Genomic DNA, 17,992 nt, shown 5'->3' with positions numbered 1-17,992 from the left:
TAAATAAATAAATAAATAAATAAATAAATAAATAAATAAATAAATAAATAAGTAAGTAAATGTATGTGAAAGTTTTTATTTAAACGTGCCTAGACTATGGCGCATGTAGACCCACACATTAAATATAAATGAATGAATGAATAAGGCCATGTACAGGCCTACACACTAAAGAGGTAAATGAATGAATGAGTGAGTGGCACATGTGATGAATTTCACCTGCAGACCTACACTCACTAAATAATAAATAACACATGCAGGCCCACCCATAATGAATGAATGAATGAATGAATGAATGAATGAATGAATGAATGAATGAATGAATTGAGTGATTAATTAGTTAATTAATTAATGTGAACATTTTTCTTTAACCATACCTGGACTGACAAAATTACTCAGCAGGTAAATTGTTTGCTGTCAAGCCTGGCAGCTTTGGTTTCATCTCCAGGGTTCATGTTGAAAGAAAGAACTAACTCCTACAAATTGTCCCCTTGTGTGCCCTGTGCTCCCCCCATCCCACCCCAAATAAGTAACTGTAATAACTATCCAGCCCACATTTAGTTTGCCTATTTAGAAAGTTTTTAACAGCTTAGATGTAGTTGAGGCCCAACTGGATACATGAGACCTTGTCTCAAAACAAGTTAACAATACTAATGCCTGCTAAAGTTATCACTAATGAAATAAGAATTTGCCAGGAGTCAGTCCAGCAGACCTAGGATAAGGTGCAGGACCAGCTCTGTGGCTTCCTCACTCCCGAGGTTTTTCATCTCTGGAGCAGAGAGATAGGACTACACAGAGCACAGCGCTGAGAGTTACATGGGTAACCACCCTATGCCATATGCCACACCCAGACTTTGGGTGAATAGAAGTCTGTACCACACCCTTTAATGTGCAGAGTATGATTGACACCGTGGGAATGAAAGCTGAGTAAGTTTACCCAAAATGACACCCTTGGTAAGCAGTTGAGAAGGAGTATCCATCCAGTGTAGGCCAGCAAGGTGCTGTAATTAATGTTCCTAGCTACTGTGCTTTCTGACACTTAGTTAACACAGCAAGTGAAGTCATCAGTGCAAGCTTTCCGTTCCCTTTCGTGAACAGTCACGCACATTAGTGTCACGCACATTAGTTGGGGCTGGGAATCTGCTCTGCCGCTTATTAAAAATGGACCCAAACTAACTCTCAGAAGAACCTAATATAAGCAATTCTGTTGACTAGTCATAAACACAGTGTAATAGCATTATCAGTGGTTAACAAAGCAATTTAAATCTTTTACTAGAATTTTCTTGTGTGTGTGTGTGTGTGTGTGTGTGTGTGCACGCTTCATGATTTGATTATTTTAAACTGTGAATTGTTGGGATTTAGATGAATATGCAGGATTGCCTTAATTAAAATCTATTCTTGGTATTTTAAGTGTGTGTCATAAAAAAATTCACAAAAATGAAAATATCTTGTTATTTATAACGGTGGAACTGGGCACCTCTGTTCTTAATCCGTGCATATGCATGCACATGTACATGTGTGATGCTGGGGGTCATATCCAGGCTCCTCGCATGCTTAGTGACCTCTCTACTAGGAACTGGGCCTGCAATTCACCTAAAATCTTAAGTAGAAGATAAACCAGAAGCCATCAGCATCAGACTGAGGAGCATATTCTTGCATTAATGAATTCTTATTGAATACGGTCTTAATGATATAGCGTGTCACACTCCCAAAAGGATGGCATCTGTATATAAATAGGCCCAACCTAGGCCCACGGCACATTTTGCAGGCTGGGCTTTAGCAGTTATCTGGTAGATATCCCAACCCTACCACTGCCTAGCTATTTTGATCATTTCTTATCTTTTGGGACCTTTGCTTCTTACCTTCTGTCCCTGCCTCACATTAATTTTGGAAAAAGACAGCATCACTCTATCCATTTCTGTTTGGGAGGCAGGAGGCATAGCCCAGTTGTTAAGAGCACTTGCTTAGTATTCGAAGCTCTTGATCTATTCTCCAGCACTGCATAAATTAGGCATTGCAGCCTGTGTTTTTAATCTTAACAGTTGGTAAGTAGAGGCAGGAGGATTAGAGGCTCAAGGTCATCCTTGGTTCCATGGTCTTTTTGAAGCCAGACTGTGATACATGAGACCTTGTCTCTAAATAAACAAAGAAAACAACATGCCTTCTGTAGGAATACTCACCTTGAAAGCCACCCCATAGAAAATCCTGAGCAAACCCTGGTTTTTGTGTGTATTTAAAATGTGTAGATGACTGACAATTTAGAATTCTTTTTTACAAATAACTAATAATATTGATCATCCATGGATAATTAAAAAATTGTTTATGCTGGAAAACCTATGGACTTTCAAAAGAATACCACAGACTTTGACCTGACTGATATGAACTAGTACTGGCTATTTATGAATGGGGGAGTGTACAGTACTATCACTTGGGAGTGTATTTATATGACAGGTACTCCATGATTTAAGCCTCCATACTGAATTTGCAGTCAGGAACATTGTGCACTGAAAGGTGTGAGTGATGTGCTGCAACAATGAGGGAAGACTGACTTACCAGGCTTACCTAGCTAAATCTGTGTCCTTGCTACTCATGGCAGCCTGCTCAGGCTAGCCACTCTCCACCCCAGCATGTTTAGGACACAATGTTACTGGGACAGGATGGGTAAGGAAGGCTGATGATCAGGAGTAAGGTGGCCTCAGAGCTGATGACAGTCCTTAAACAAACCTAATGAGCTCCTGTTTAACTTCATGTTTTTAAAACCAGGAAAGTGATGACCTCAGATCCTGCTGACTTTAGTAGTTAGAACTATTAAACATTTTAATAATTCTGTAATTTGTCTTCAAGTCCTTTAGTATCTGCCCCCAGATCACCACTGGTTTAATTAAACAGTTTAATACTGTAGAGACTCATAGTCTTAATTTTTTTTGTCCCTTCAACAAAAGAATTTCTCTTTCTTTCTATTTAAAGCAGCATAGTTGCATTTCTAGTCTTTTCTTACTGCTTGTCATAACTAGTGAAATGAAGGGTTTGCAGTACATAGGAAAATGGGGGAAATGTCCCTCCCTGTTTTTCATCACTGTCGCTTCGTGAGGTCAGGAACATAAACATTCAGATGAGTGTGTTTGAATTTGTAGAAAGCTACTGACAGCTGCACCCCATCCTCCTACGAATGCACTCCAAGGGCTTGGATGGAAGCTTGCTGTCCACACTGGACACCACTCAGCCTATTCATCCACAGCCAGGCCTCTTCAGACTGTCTTCTGAGTGTTTCAAATAGCTGATGGACATTTTGTTGGCCTGTTTCAAAAAGGAATTCATGTAAAGAGCTTAATTGCTAAGGACAACAAAGGGGTTAACAGCCTTCGTTGAGCATCCAGAATGCGAAGTGGTTCCACGCGGCTTTTCATCAGGAGTATTGCTAGGGCTTTCTAACATACCTGCACAGGTGGTCATCAAGACTAGTACCTGCTAGCCTTGCTTACCCAAGCTAGTGCACATAGATGGTAGAGGTTCTTTGCTCTTTTTTTTTTTTTTTTCCGTAAGTGAAAGGAGTTTAACATTAAAAAAAATAAATAAATAAACTTGGACAGATTAAATTGACAAAGCTGCCCATTACCTTTGTAGAAAGTCTCTGTCAAAAGATAAACTTTAAAGCTGGAATGCATGAAAGGGTTCCAAGATAGAATTTAAATTTAAACTGATTCTTTCAAGATAAGCTTTTTAAAAATCCACCTCTTTGCTTCAAGTCAGGATTTTAAAAATAAATTTCCCCTTTAAATCTCTTGAGCGATTTTCATTTTTTGCAAGGCCGCACTGCTGGTGTCCTGGAAAAATGGAGAGTTGGGGCTTTATCAGTTGGTGCCCTGAGGTATGTGGCAAAGAAGCTAAATCCTTGAAGATTAGCAAAAAAAATGCAGCACATGGCAATAAGGGGCTTATATGACTACTAGTGTTAGCTCAGGTGAAAGGAGTATTGCTTATACATAAAACTGGACAAATCCACTGACAATGTATTTTTAGTTAGCTACAAAGGAGTCTTATATTGCTGGACTTTACCTCTTTGGTGAATTGGGAAGCTTAGTAATCCACTGTAAATGCTCTTCTGCTCGCCCCAATTCACAGCATTACTCCAAAGTACTGTTCTTTTATTTTAACCCTTAAAAGCTCCTCTTGGCTCTGGGATGTGACTTTGAGCCATTAAAAGATGAAATTCATCATATTGTTTAAGTAATCAGTCATTGTTCTCACTCTTTTTGTTGTTTTCAGGGAAGTTCAGTAGAGAAATTGTTTTTAATTTGTAGTTAGTATCTGTTTTTATTTTATTTTGATAAGCATTCAGATAGAGTTAACAAGAAAATTCAGGGAGAAGTTCTTATTTAGAAATAATACTTTCCTTAGAGTATTAGCATCCTCATTCATCTCTTTCCTTTGAGCAAAATAGTCTTACTTCTCTTTCTTTTTACTTCCTTGAATTTTTTTTCATAGTAAGCATGGCTTAACTTTTTGACTGAAATGAAGGTGTTTGACTGATTTATAGGTAGAGTTTCCATTTGTCCTAGCTGCCTGAGATAGTCCTGGTGTCTGCTTTATAGTGTAATTAATACTTCCCTCTGTGCTACCAGAGGTCTGCTGAGTATCGTGATCACAGATGAACTTTGAGCTGAAGTAGCAAAATCATTCTTTAATTTATTCACTTGGAGCCAGGCATGGTGGCACATGCCTGTAATCCCAGCACTCAGGGAGGCAGAGGCAGGCAGATCACTATTAGTGTGAGGATAGGCTGGTCTACAAAGGGAGTCTAGGACAGCCAAGGCTCCTCAGAGAAGCCTGGCCCCAGGGGGGTGGGGAGAGAAAGGTTTAATGAGAATAATTTATAGAGTCAAGAGGCTTGATGTCTGTAAATTATGCTAAGGAAGGGAGAAGGTTCTTAAGAAGTCTAGAAGAGGTGGACTTCATACTTGGGGCCTGAAGAAGTTTATACATTTGTAAGGAATTTAAAGAATTCACCTGCCTCAGGCCTCAATATTTTTACCTTTTTTGCTAAGCAAAAAGAAAAATGAAATCATGGGAAGGTCTTGAAAGAAATGATGATTTGGAATTAATGCTTCATATTCAGTCTTTAAATGTTTCTTTTATTAATTATTTATTACAATTTATTCACTTTGTATCCTAGCTGTCGACCCCCTTCCCCATCTCCCCCCAATCCTTCCCTCCCTCCTTTTCCTCCTATGCCCCTCTCCTAGTCCACTGATAAGGGAAGTTCTCCTCCCATTCTATCTGACCCTAGCCTATCAGGTCTCATCAGGACTGGCTGCATTGTCTTCCTCTGTGGCTTGGCAAGGCTGTACCCCGCCCCCCACAAGGGGAGGTGGTCAGAGAGCCTGCCACTGAGTTCATGTCAGAGACAGCCCCTGTTCCCCTTACTGGGGACCCCACTTGTAGACTGAGTCTGTGGGTTACATTTGAGCAGGGATTTCAGGTTTTCTCCATGCATGGTCCTTGGTTGGAGTATCAGTCCCTGCAGGGCCCCTGTTTTTGTTTGTTTGATTGTTTGTTTGTTTGTTTGTTTGTTTAGGGGGGTCTTTTGGTCTCCTTTTGGAGCTCCTGTCCCCTCCAGGTCTTTCTATCTCCCCTGTCTTTCCTAAAATTCCATGCACTCTGCCCAGAGTTTGGCTATGAGTCTCAGCCTCTGCTTCAATAGTCTGCTGGATAGAGTCTTTCAGAGGCCCTCTGTGGTAGGGAACAGTCTGCTTCCGATGTCTATTGCATTTGCCCTTCTGGATGAGGATTGAGCTTCTTCCCTAGGGTCTTCCTTGTTGTTTAGCTTCTTTAGGAGTATAGATTTTGGTATGTTTATCCTATATTATATGTCTAATAACCACTTATGAATGAGTATATACCATGTGTATCTTTCTGCTTCTGGTTACCTCACTTAAGATGATCTTCTCTAGTTCCCACCATTTGCATCCAAATGTCATGGTTTCCTTGTTTTTTGTTTTATTTTTTTTTCTTTATTAATTACACTTTATTCACTTTGTATCCACCCTGTGGTTCTCTCCCTCCTCCTGTCCCAATCCCTCCCTTCCTCCACCCTCTGCATGCATGCTCCTACCTAAGTCCACTGATAGGGGAGGACTTCTTTTCCTTCCTTCTGATTCTAATCAATTAGGTCTCATCAGGAGAGGCTGCATTGTCTTCTTCTGTGGCCTGGTAATGCTGCTTCCCCCTCAGGGGGAGGTAATTAAAGAGCAGGCCAATCAGTTCATGTCAGAGACAGTCCCTGTTCCTATCACAATGGAACCCATTTGGATACTGAACTGCCATGAGCTACATCTGTGCAGGGGTCTTAGGTTGTCTCCATGCATAGTCCTTGGTTGGAATATCAGTCTCAGGAAAGACCTCTGTGCTCAGATTTTTTGGTTCTGTTGCTCTCCTTGTGGAGTTCCTGTCGTCTCCAGATCTTACTGTTTCCCAGGTTTCCTTGTTTTTAATAGCCGCTTTAAATGTTTCTTAAGCACTTATATGTTACAGGGATAGACGTTGGGAGACAACAGTAAACAGACCAGACATGGTTTCAGTGGCATTTGAGTGAAATGGAAATCCAAATAAACTGACAGTATTAAAGGCATCTGTGAAGTCACAGGTTTTCTAAATGTCCCTTACTGTCATTCAGTGCTTGGGAGGCTGGTTTTAGGTTGATCCTGGAAGAATAATATAGTAACTGAGAGACAGGAGTTGAAGGTATGTTCAGATAAGCATTAATTCAACAGACGTTTATTGAGCATACCCTATATGCTATACAGCATTCAAGAGAATAGTCACACAGACTTATGTGATGATAGGTTTGTAAATGAACTGCAGATAGAGAGGGGTAAATGTATATGTGAGAAAGTAGTAGATTAGCTCCATATACAAATAATTGCCTGATATAATGCACTGAACAGTACTTTATGTATCCATTTCCTCTACAGCCCCATATGCTTTCATTATTGTTTCATTCTTGGGCGCCAGATATGTAAGTCAGGCTTAGCAGTGACATACAGGCTTGCAGTATTCCAGGACAAGTTAAACATCTGTCAGCAGTTGGGACAGTCTCAAACAACAAAGAATTATCCCACCAAAATGTCCTGACAAGTAACGTTGAAAAACTCTGATGTAAAGCTGAGTGCAGTGGTGCACACCTGTGAACCCAGCACTTTTGAGGCAGAGGCAGGTGGGTCTCTGTGAGTTTAAGGCCAGCCTTTCTACAAAGTGAATCCAGGACAGCCAGGGCTACACAGACAAGGCCTGTCTCAAAAAACCAAATAACAAAGAGAGGGACAGACAGACACACAGACTGACTCTGATGTAGGTAAGCACTACAGTAATTTTGTTTAGTTGTTTATTCAAAATGTTTATTATACCATAAGATCTTAACTGTCAATAGACCATGTAACATCATGCTTAATTTGTGTTATTTTCCTTGTAATAGCTCAAATGTTTGTGAAGTTCTCAACTTTTTCAAGAATCATTACCTTTACCATAAATCCTCATAAAATGAGAAAGTGTGGCATGTATACACACACACATTACAAGCTTTATAGTGACCCCAAAGTGGAATTGTTTAGTGCTGTAATCATACTTGGTACTTAGCTTTTAGATATAATGAAGCAAACTTACCGTGAGTTTTGCATTCATCAAGTACAGGTTGTTATAAAGGAAAGCCTTTTTGGTTAGTCTGGTTGTTATGGGGCTTGAAAGTCTGCTCAGTGATTAAGAGCACTGGCTGGCTGCTCTTCCAGAGGACCCAGGTTTAGTTCACAGCACTGACATGGAGGCTCACAGTGGTCTGTAACTATAGTTCCAGGAAATCTGATGCCCCCCCTCTGACCTCCATGGGCATCAGGTACACATGTGGCACACAAACAAAAATGCAGGCAAAACACTCATACATCTAAAATAAAAATTAAATAAACCTTTTAAAATAAATAAAAGTATGATGGTTACGTAAATATTTCTCCAGGTACTGTGATATCACTTGTGAATGTATATGTGTGTAAAACAATACAATAAAACCGAAGAAATGAACACAGACCAATAAGTCCGAAACAACTGCCAAATTGATGTAATGTAGATAAAGCTCATAGACTTTGTTAGGTGTCAAGTAGCCTTCGGTTATTAAAACATGTGGACTGGTGCTGGGAGAAGGCTCAGTTGATATGGTACAACTGTGAGGACAGAGTTTAGATGCCCAAAAACCAGTTAAAGCAGAGAAGCAGTATGTGCACCTTTAGCCTCAGCATTGGTGGGAGGCAAGACAAAGACATTGGAACCCTGAATCTCATTAAACACCCCTCCCTATACCGATGAGATTCTCCTTTAGTGAGAGAACAGTCTTCAAAAGGAATAAAGAATGGTTGAGGAAGACACTTGTCTCTACCTCTGGCCTCTCACACTCACGTCTGCATGCAACACTAACCATATCTTTTTATCTAGCATTTCAGATGTCTATATTGTTTGTGGAGTGGGGAAGTAGAAAAGAAGAAGTACATTAGGGAGAGGTTTGTTTGTTTGTTTGTTGTTTCTAACTCATGTACTAACTTCCACAGATAAAAGTGGAGCCCGTCATCCCAGCCCCAAGTCCAGTTATCCCCAGGTTGACTCTGCGAGTTGGCGCTGGCCAAGACAAGATGTAAGTAATAAACATCGGGAACTGGTTAGATCTACCTTCTCCTCGCTGTCCTAATAGATTAGAACTCTGCCAGACCTTCAAGTCTGAACAGAGTATGTTATGTATCAGGACCTCTGCTATCAAGTTTTTATTGGCTTCTTCCTCCAGGTAAATGTTCTTGTCGTTGCTTAACATACAGGATTTCATGCCTTCCCCCAACTCCCTTCTCTTTTTTAATGGTTAATGTATGGTAGTATTACTGCATAGTATCTGAGGTGCTGGCTACCTGAAAATTAAAAAATTGTGTAGTGAGTGGGTTTGCTGCCACATTTGACATGCATGGATACAGTTTTAGACCTTCTCAAGAGAACATGATTTGTTATGTTGGCAGAGAATAAAGATTCAGATGGTCTTTGCTTTGTCCAGTACCTATAAGACAAAGATGTCTGTTGACTTAATGAATGACTGACAGCTGAAAGCCCATTCACCAACTCAACTTTGTTTTTAAGAGAAAATGAGGGATGTTAATCTCATGCTTAATATTTATCTGAGTTTTCACACATCATCCTGTCAGGCCATTTTTCTTTTTTAATATAGTCTTTAAATTTTATGTGTATGTGTATTTTGCCTATATATATGTATACCATGTACATACACATACATATAGGTGCCTGCAGAGGCCCATTTTTCTTGAAAGAAAGTAGTTTTTTGTTCATCCTCCGAGGAAGTGTTAAGACCTACAGTTGTCTCAGAGGCTCCTGATGCAGTATGAAGTGTTAGTCTCTTTTGTAAATCATGTTGAAATACTTGCTCTGAAGAGCACACTGTGTGTGGAATTTCAATGGAATTTGTAAGTATAATTTATTTTTTTCCCAGTAAATGTTTAAGTGGAACAATTTGCTTCGCAAACAGTCAGATATTAGAGAGAAAGCAAGCAGAGGGCGTTCAGTTCACTCAAGTTCAGCACACAAGTGAGAGGAAGACTTAACAATTTATTTCTTGAGTAAAGGCTAGAATTCTTACTGGGCATGATGGTACATGTCTGTAATTCACACGGGAGAATGATTCCAGATAGTCAGGGATTCAGAGCCAACCTGGGCTTCAGTAGCAGACCCTATCTCAAGAAACAAAACAGGACAAAAGACTACCAGCTTTGCTTTTTTTTTTTTTAATTGAAATTTTTATTTAGTATTTTTATTCTTTGACAATTTAGAACTTACATGCAATGAAATTTGAGCATATACAACCAATTCCCTATCACACTGGCTCAGAACCCACCCTCCAAGCCTCCCATCTTCATGTCCTCATTATTTTGTTGTTATTTAAGTAGCCCACAGTCCAGTTATTCCTGCTTACATGTGCGTAGGCATGGGGCCATCCACAGGAGCAAAAGCAACCTACTAGCTGCCGTGCCTACAAAGAAAAATGACTCCTCCTACTGACGGTAGCTCCTCAGCTCAGGGTGGAGCCTAGTGAGCACCTCCTCATCCAGGCTGGAGTGTTGACTGGAATGATCACAGCTGCTGTGAGTTCGTGAGTGCAAGGCCATGCCATATCCAGAGCCTTTCACAGCACTGGACACAGCTCTTACAGTCTCTCTGCCACTTCATCCACAGTGCTCCATAAGCCTTGGCGGGAGGGATATGTGTGATCTAAATGTGTCCCTCAGGGCTCAGTCAGTTTCTCTCAGCACTTTGACCAGTTAGAAGTCTCTGCACTGACTGATGCCCACTACAGAAGAGGCTTCTCTGACCACAGTAGAGAGTGAATGAAAAAAATAAAAAAATAAAAGGAGGAGGATATGGCTACCCCTAAATTATGGAAAAGAGCTTTATGTAGATAATAAAGAAGAAAGCTGGCAGAGGGAAGAGTCCAGACTGAACACGACCAGCAGACTAAACGAGACCATGAGCAAGAGATTGGTTTTCCTGGCCAACAGACCAAGACAGCCGCATTATACAGGGATGACTTATATGGTCTGAGGGGGCAGAATGAGAAGCCCAGCCCCTTAGAAGGAGAGGTTAGGGTAGGGGACAGGGTGAGAAGTGCAGGGAGCAGCACTGATAATGAGTGTTGCTAGGAGAGCTGGTTGGCGTCCACTTCGCTATGCTAACCTCAGTCAGCCACCTGTTTCTGAGACCCAACAGAAAGCCCCACTACTCTATGGGTATAAATACAAATATGTAGAAAGCCTTTGACAACATGCCCATTTAGTAAAACAGCAGCAGAAGATTCCCCCTAGCTCCACCCAGGGCCTGTGACCTCCCTAGCCCTGGGCTTTGATAGGGTGTACAGCACACAAGATCACTCTTTGTTATCAATTCATTTCATCTTAAGCTGTGTATGTTTAACATGCTGCTCGGTCAATTCTAAATGTCCTTCAGTGAAGAAGCTCCTCAGGATTATGATGAGGGAAGATAGAGGCCAACATGGTCTTTCAAAAAAAAATATATGCTCAAGAAAGTAAGAGCTGAAGGACAGAGGCTAAACGGTTCTTTCTTTTCCTGCCTACATTCTCTGAATGACTTCCACATCATTCATCTTTGCAGGGATAGTAGAGACCTAGATGGAAGGTGGGGTCTTACTGTTGACAAACAGAACATCTTCAAAAACTATTTCAATTCTGTTTTTTATTATTATTATTATTATTATTATTATTATTATTATTATTATTATGTGCGTTGGTGTTTTGCCTACATGTATAGGCTGTTAGATCTGGAAGTTACAGACAGTTGTGGGCTGCCGTTGGGTGCTGGGAATTGAACTCAGGTCCTCTGGAAGAGCAGTCAGTGCTCTTAACTGCTTCTTTTTTTTTTTTTTTTTAACTCACACCCTTTAACTTTCTTAGGAAGATCAGATTGGGCCAGGTTCTAGTTCAGCAGTAGCACTTACCTAGCATGCCAGGCTCTAGGGACACCTTCTCCTCGGAAATTCTGTGTACCCTCTCATTTCTCCAAGGGAAATGTTCTTGTTCATCATTCAAAAGATAGTTTTACCAAGTCATATTTAATTCCTGTTTTCTCCATAGCTCATCAGGATCCAGTCTTAACTCCCCCCACAGAAGCTGGACTTCCTCCCTTTAGAGAATTAAGATTTAAAAGGCATCGCTAGTTACATTCATCTCTCTGGCCTGGAGCATCTGTTGGTAATTCTGTTGGCTGCCTATTTTGTTTTCACCTTTCAATAAATCATTCATATTTCTAAGAGATTGGAAGATGTGAGGACTGGATCCTATTACTCTGGAACAAAATGTCCAGCTTGAGGGAAATTAGAATAGCCTGGATTCTAGACAAATTAGCCTCAGAAGTACAATGTTACATAACATATAACTTGTAGATGCTTAGAAAATAGATGCCGTATTATATGAACAATTAATTGTTTGACCAAAGCAGGCATAGAAGTGTACTAAACAGATAAATTAAGTGTAACCCGTTGCATATTAAATTAAAATCAGAGGAATGTAGGGGCTCGAGTCAAATATGATTTTATATAAATAGAAATTCAGCAAATATTTGGGTAGGGATCGAAATAGGGGGTTAGTAAACTCCAAACTCCAGCTTATGAGCCATATTCAACCTACTACCTGCTTTTGTATGACTTGTGACCTAAGAATAGCTTTTGTGGTTTTATGTGTCTGCAACACTTAAAAGAATATTGTGTGGGTCTCTAGAGTTAGTCTGCAGAGCACTTGCTGCTTTTCCAGAGGACCAGAGTTTAGTTCTTCGCACCTACATCAGATGACTCACAGCTGCCTGTAGCTCCAGATCCAGGGGACCTACCTGCACCCATGCGCCCAAACACATAAAATTTTTAATTCAAGATTAAAAATATTTTTATGACGCATGAATATTGGGTAACTTTCAAATTCTAGCCATATTTTATGGTAGAATGCTAAGGAACTACCCTGCAAGATACCCTATTCCATGGGTCTAGTGATAGAAAAATAAGGAGTCATAGATGTGTGTCTAGTTATTGTCCACGTACACCTGGGGGTGAACTAATACTCTTTTAAAGTGAAATTAATGAGCGGACTGGGATTCAAATCAAGGGGCTCTGTGTATTCCTTGTGGGATGGGAGGGTGTTTATTGCTAAAGGACCAAGTTTTTTTTTTTTAATTATGGGAGAAAGAAAAAGCTTTACAAGGTTCAAATTATACCCTCTCGTCGGAAGATCTTTAAGGCAATGTTTCGTTTCTAAGTCTTGAAGAAGTTAGGTCTTCTGCCCTTGATCCACAAAAGTACTTTGTGGTTAGAGAGCGTCCTCTGTTCTCTGTTAGTGTTTTTTGCAACAAAACAGCAGCAATTTGTTTTTCCTTTAGTTTCGTATCCATCAAAAATGTCTTCTAGAGAGGTCTTGATAAGGGGACTGACAGTGTTAAAATTTAGGACAACTTTTCAAGACCCCAGATTCCTTAAACATGTCCACAAGTAATAGACATCCAGAGTTCCCTCCCGTCCACACTGAAGAGGAAACAAAAGCACTAACCCCAAACTTGAAGTTTTTAGTCTCAGCTATGTGCATGAGGAAGCCTCACATTCAAGTCCACCACTGAAGTGTCTAGGCTGGCAGTCAAGTCAGGCTTTCAGCTTGCCCAGGAGTCTAGAGCTCTGTTGGCCAGGTGATAAGGAATGCATAGTACTCGGTAACAGCACAACTGTCCTGTGTTTGTCACCCAGACCTTACTATTGGACTACTTTATCTAGGGCAAGTTTAGAAGAGATGGGTAACGGATGGTATTATTCTAGTCCTTTTCATAAAGAACGCAAAGAAATGTGACAGTTTGTTAGGGACAGAGTCTCTGCTTCGAATTGTTAGAAGCTGTGTGTGATGGTGCAAGCGGGGCAGGGAGATTTCTATAAATGTTATACAAGCTTGGTTTTCATAGCAAATTTAGGCCAGTCAGGCTACAGAGTGAGAACTTGACTCCAAGAAGAAAAAGAAAAAGAAGGAAGACAGAATAGGGACTCCAGGTTTTCTAAGTTTAAATATCTGAATATTTATAAAATTCAAAATTCAGTTAAACCTCATGGGAAAATATATTTTTCCATATCATAAAGTGTTAATAAAAATATAGTATAAACTACATTTTGAGGGTAACTACTGATGGAGAAAAACCATTTTCCCCTCAAGGTTTGTACATGCCCTCTATCATGACTGATACAGAACGTCTTACCTGCCTTCCCCCATAAGAGCCCTCTAAGTAGCCTAGGCTGGCCTTGAACTAGGACTGTAAGCACGTGCTCCAGCTTTGAGCCTCTCCCCTTTTTCATCTACGAGGCTATACTTACCCCACACAAAGAGTCTCATGATGGGGAATTCGCAAATCTCCCTGCTCTGCTCTCGATGCAATCCTGCTGTAAGGCTGCCTGTCCAGAGATAAGCAACGTGTGCTCTCAGTGAGCACACAGGTCCCTCTGAGAGTGTGCACGGGTTGCAGAGTATTTTGTTTGACAGACTTCACCCAGTTTTCTGGTTAGGATGGAGGTGCTGGGGACTGCTTTACTACTGGTGATTTTATTCAGCTGGTGTTTTTATTTCCAATAGTGGCGGGTCAATTTCTCCACTTCAGCCCCTTCATGACAGGTGCTAAAAATTTGAAGCACTCTTGTTTATGTCATCCTGTTTTTTGCTACAGGTAATAAGGTTTTGCTTAAGCCTGGTAGGGCTTTTTAATAGTTCTAATTTCTAGTTCCATATGCTGTAAAAACTAGAGCTGAGGCTTATTGATTAAAAAAAAAAAAAAAGGTTTAATATTTTAAAATCTGAAATAGGACTAGATACTTTTCTCTCTGTGACAAACTTTTGACAGTAGAAATAGTGTAATCATAAAGAAATATAAAAATAACCATTTTTGACACTACTTTCAAGGAAAATGAGCATTTTTTTCTTTTAAAATATAGTGCCAGTGCACCTGATAGCACATGCTTATAATTTCTTACTTTGGAGGGCAGAGGCAGGAGGGTTACTGCTAGTTTGAGGCCAGCCTGTGCTATGTAAGAAAACCCTGTCAGACAGGGAGGTGGAGGTGGTGACTCTAAAAGGAAGGTGGGCTCTCACCAGAATATGGGAAGAAGGCAAAAGGAACACGTGGTTTTTTGTCATAAATAGAGAAAAGTAGACAGAGTTTCTGTCCCATAAAAGGAAACCCAGGGACAGGGACAAGAAACCTTTACACAACATGGTTCTTTAGCACCAAAGTTCAGCAGTATGCAGCATGGCCCTTCAGGCTGGAAGTCCTCTTGATTTTCTAATTTTAATATTTTTTTCCCTTTCAAAAACCAACCAAACAAACAAAAAACCCCAAAGCTTTCTGTTGTTGATTTTGATTTTTAATTGAGGTCCCATGAGTTGTCTTTTCTTTTTGCTCTGCCCTGGTGAAATTATCTAAACAGAAACATTTCCTAGGTGTTTCCCATGTTTTAAAGTAAATAACAGAAAGAAATGATGAAAAGAAATCCTTTTCATCATTTTGTAAGTGCAATTTAAATTTTAAGAGTGTTACTGCAACTTTCAAATGACTTCTCTTTAATGCTAACCATGCTACTGATTGATTTCCTGGCTGCTGAGTGACTGAAGCGGGGCTGTAGAGTTGTCTGTCTTCTCTGAGCTCATCAGTTGTCTCGGGGGCAGCTCTTAGCCACCTGGGCACAAACAGGATTTATTTGGATCATCAGCTGTTTCCTGTTTTGTTTTGTTTTGTTTTTTTTCCAGAGACCTCTAGTCTTTAGACTTTACATTACTCTCATTTTCACCGACTTAGAATTATGATGAAGTTTAATTTCTTCGCTAGGAGTGTTGTAGTTTGCTCACAAACACCAAAGATGTTATATATATATTCAAGAGAAAAACTAGTCTGCTGTCAGAACAACCAGCTTTGGGTTTGGGAAAAGCTTTTATGACCCAGTAAAACAAGTGGAAAGATTACAATCAAAGCATTTCCATCTTGCTTGTAAACAATTACAGCAGTCCTTACAAGGATGCCACATTAGAAGACTGAGGAAAATTTACTGGATTCCATTCTAATGCAATTAGAGCTAATTTTGTTCTTTAAATGAATAAAAGGTCAGCCAGTAAATCTAGCTTATCTGGAGTCCAGACTTCAATAAATTGTTTTATTTAATTTGTTGTAAAAGATCTTATCCTTAATGGGTCTAGGTCTTATTAGTTCACTTAGGTTTTAAAATATTTATGACCACCTTTTTAGATATGATTTGAATGATAGTTGGAAAGTTTCTCTCCACAGCTTATCAAGGCCCAGGATCACTAATTGAATGAATATAGGAAGGTACTTAAGATTTGTTATCTGAAAAAAAAAGCTGATGTGAAGTTCCAGAATTTAAATGTTCTTTAACCTATGACAGGCAGAGATAATTTAGCTGTATCATGGTAACCTTTCAGCTACTATCTGATTATAATTCTCCCTAAAGATCACTCTGCTCACAGTTCAGGTATTTATAAAACATTTATAATTTATAAATTTATATTTATAAATATAAAAACATTTAGACCTCCTAATACAACATTTATATTCTACATTTCCTGTCTATCTTGTGCTAGGTTCAGACACTGGCATAAAAATTTTGGATACATGGAATAACTTGTTTCTACACATTTCCACACCTGCCTTTTGGAGCTTATAAACTGGCTATCTGCATCACCACAAGGGTTCTGAGATTGAGTTTTCCCTTTTTTTTTTTTTTTTTTAACCATTGGGTCCTTGGTTCTACACATAGAACTGAGAAGCCATGTTGGCCTGTCTGTTTGGATTTGTTCTATGGGGTTCCAGAATTGTATATCATCTCCCCTCTCAGCTTGTTTTCCAGGCTCCAAGAAAGGCCCACAACAGCATCCTTACTGACCCATAAGGTTCACTCTCTTCCTGTGCCTTCCATCAGCCCACAACTGTTCGGGGGTCTTTTTGTCTCCCACCTCCTCTGCTCTGTGCCATCTTCTTTTTTTCTCTTGTTTTTCTTTTAGGCTCATCTTCTCATGAAAACCCATAACTTCACCAGGCTTCATTGTATCTGAGGAAAATCTGAGAACTCCCCTTTCTCCTACCTTTCAGATCTCCTTATTCTGTTGTAACTCTTTGACCCACTGTAGCTTCCCTGAAAGTTCTATGCATTTATACAACATATGTTAACCATATCCATCAGCTGCTACCTCCCTCCAGCTCCTGATAGTGTCCCCATCCCATCTCACACCCAAGTTTATGTCCTAGTTTGACAATAGGTTATTAATAATCCTAACAGTCCAATTAATACTTCCTATATCTACATGAGTGTGTGCCCATCTGCTGGGGCATATGTAGCCCATCCCTATGTCCCTAAAGAAGAGTAACTTTCCCTCCCTCAGCAGCCACCAACTGACAATAGCTCCTCAGCTTTGGAGAGTCCTTGGGGGCCTCTCCCTATCCATGCTGGGATTTTGACTGGTTTACTCTTGTTCAGGCAACCGTAGCTGCTATGAGTTGATATGTACAGCAGACACATCAGGTTCAAAATCAGTATCCCTTAGCCTTCCTCCTCATCTACCAGCTTTTACATTTTCTCGATACTGTCTTCCTCGAAGTTCCCTGAGCCTTTAGTGAGAATTTGGCCTGTTCTTAATGTAGCACTCAATTGTTTATACTTGGCACTTTAACCAGTTTCTGCGTTAGCCACCACCCACTACCAAAGTGATTTCTAACCAAACAGAAAGCAGTATGAATCTGCGGGTGTAAACGTAAGTGTTCAGAGCACAGTTCGATAGTGTGGCTACTTAGCTAAACAAAACAGTGTCCCCTCACACACAGCCCCAGACCTGTGGCCTCCCCAGTCTTAGGACCCACTCCCAACTTTGGAGGTTAACAAAAGTAGGTATGAAATCATTCCTGCTGCAGAACAGGCTTTGGATCTGATCAGAGTGCAGTTGGTTCCACACACAGCTGTCATGCCACAATTACGCAAGTGGATGGATCCTGTCAGCAGGTCAGTGTCACAGAATGCAGGGTCTAGTGCCAAGAAAGGACCCTGTGTGGCACCTTCTGGTACTGTGTAAACTAGCCATCAGGGAGAGGTTTGTGGTTAGTGAAGGTTGATTTACCCATGTCTTGCAACTGAAGTGAGTGGTGTCTTCAGCAACAAGTTCTTACCATCTAGTTATGATAGGCACCCATGAGCCTGTTTTTGTGGTTCCTTTGTGGCTTCTTTGAACAATGACTGGTAAGGAAGGATCCCATGTCTGACACTGAAATTCTTACTTAATAACCCATATCTTCTGTGAACCGCATTCTTCATCCTTACAGGATATAGATAGATAGATAGATAGATAGATAGATAGATAGATAGATAGATAGATAGATA

At 40.2% G+C, this 17,992-nt stretch overlaps 1 protein-coding gene across 1 annotated transcript in view; it reads left to right on the top strand.

Annotated features, from left to right (window-relative positions):
- Taf3 (TATA-box binding protein associated factor 3) overlaps positions 1–17,992 on the top strand; it is a 47,821-nt gene that overhangs the window by 9,965 nt on the left and 19,864 nt on the right. The window contains exon 3 of the mRNA XM_055593749.1: positions 8,586–8,668. Within this exon, the coding sequence (XP_055449724.1) occupies positions 8,586–8,668 (83 nt within the window). The remainder of the gene's footprint in view (positions 1–8,585; positions 8,669–17,992) is intronic.

Source organism: Psammomys obesus, unplaced genomic scaffold (genome assembly GCF_907164565.1).
Source record: "Psammomys obesus unplaced genomic scaffold, mPsaObe1.curated_primary_1811, whole genome shotgun sequence".
In the NCBI taxonomy this organism is placed as follows: Eukaryota; Metazoa; Chordata; class Mammalia; order Rodentia; family Muridae; genus Psammomys; species Psammomys obesus.
This window is presented reverse-complemented; position numbering and strand designations above follow the sequence as displayed.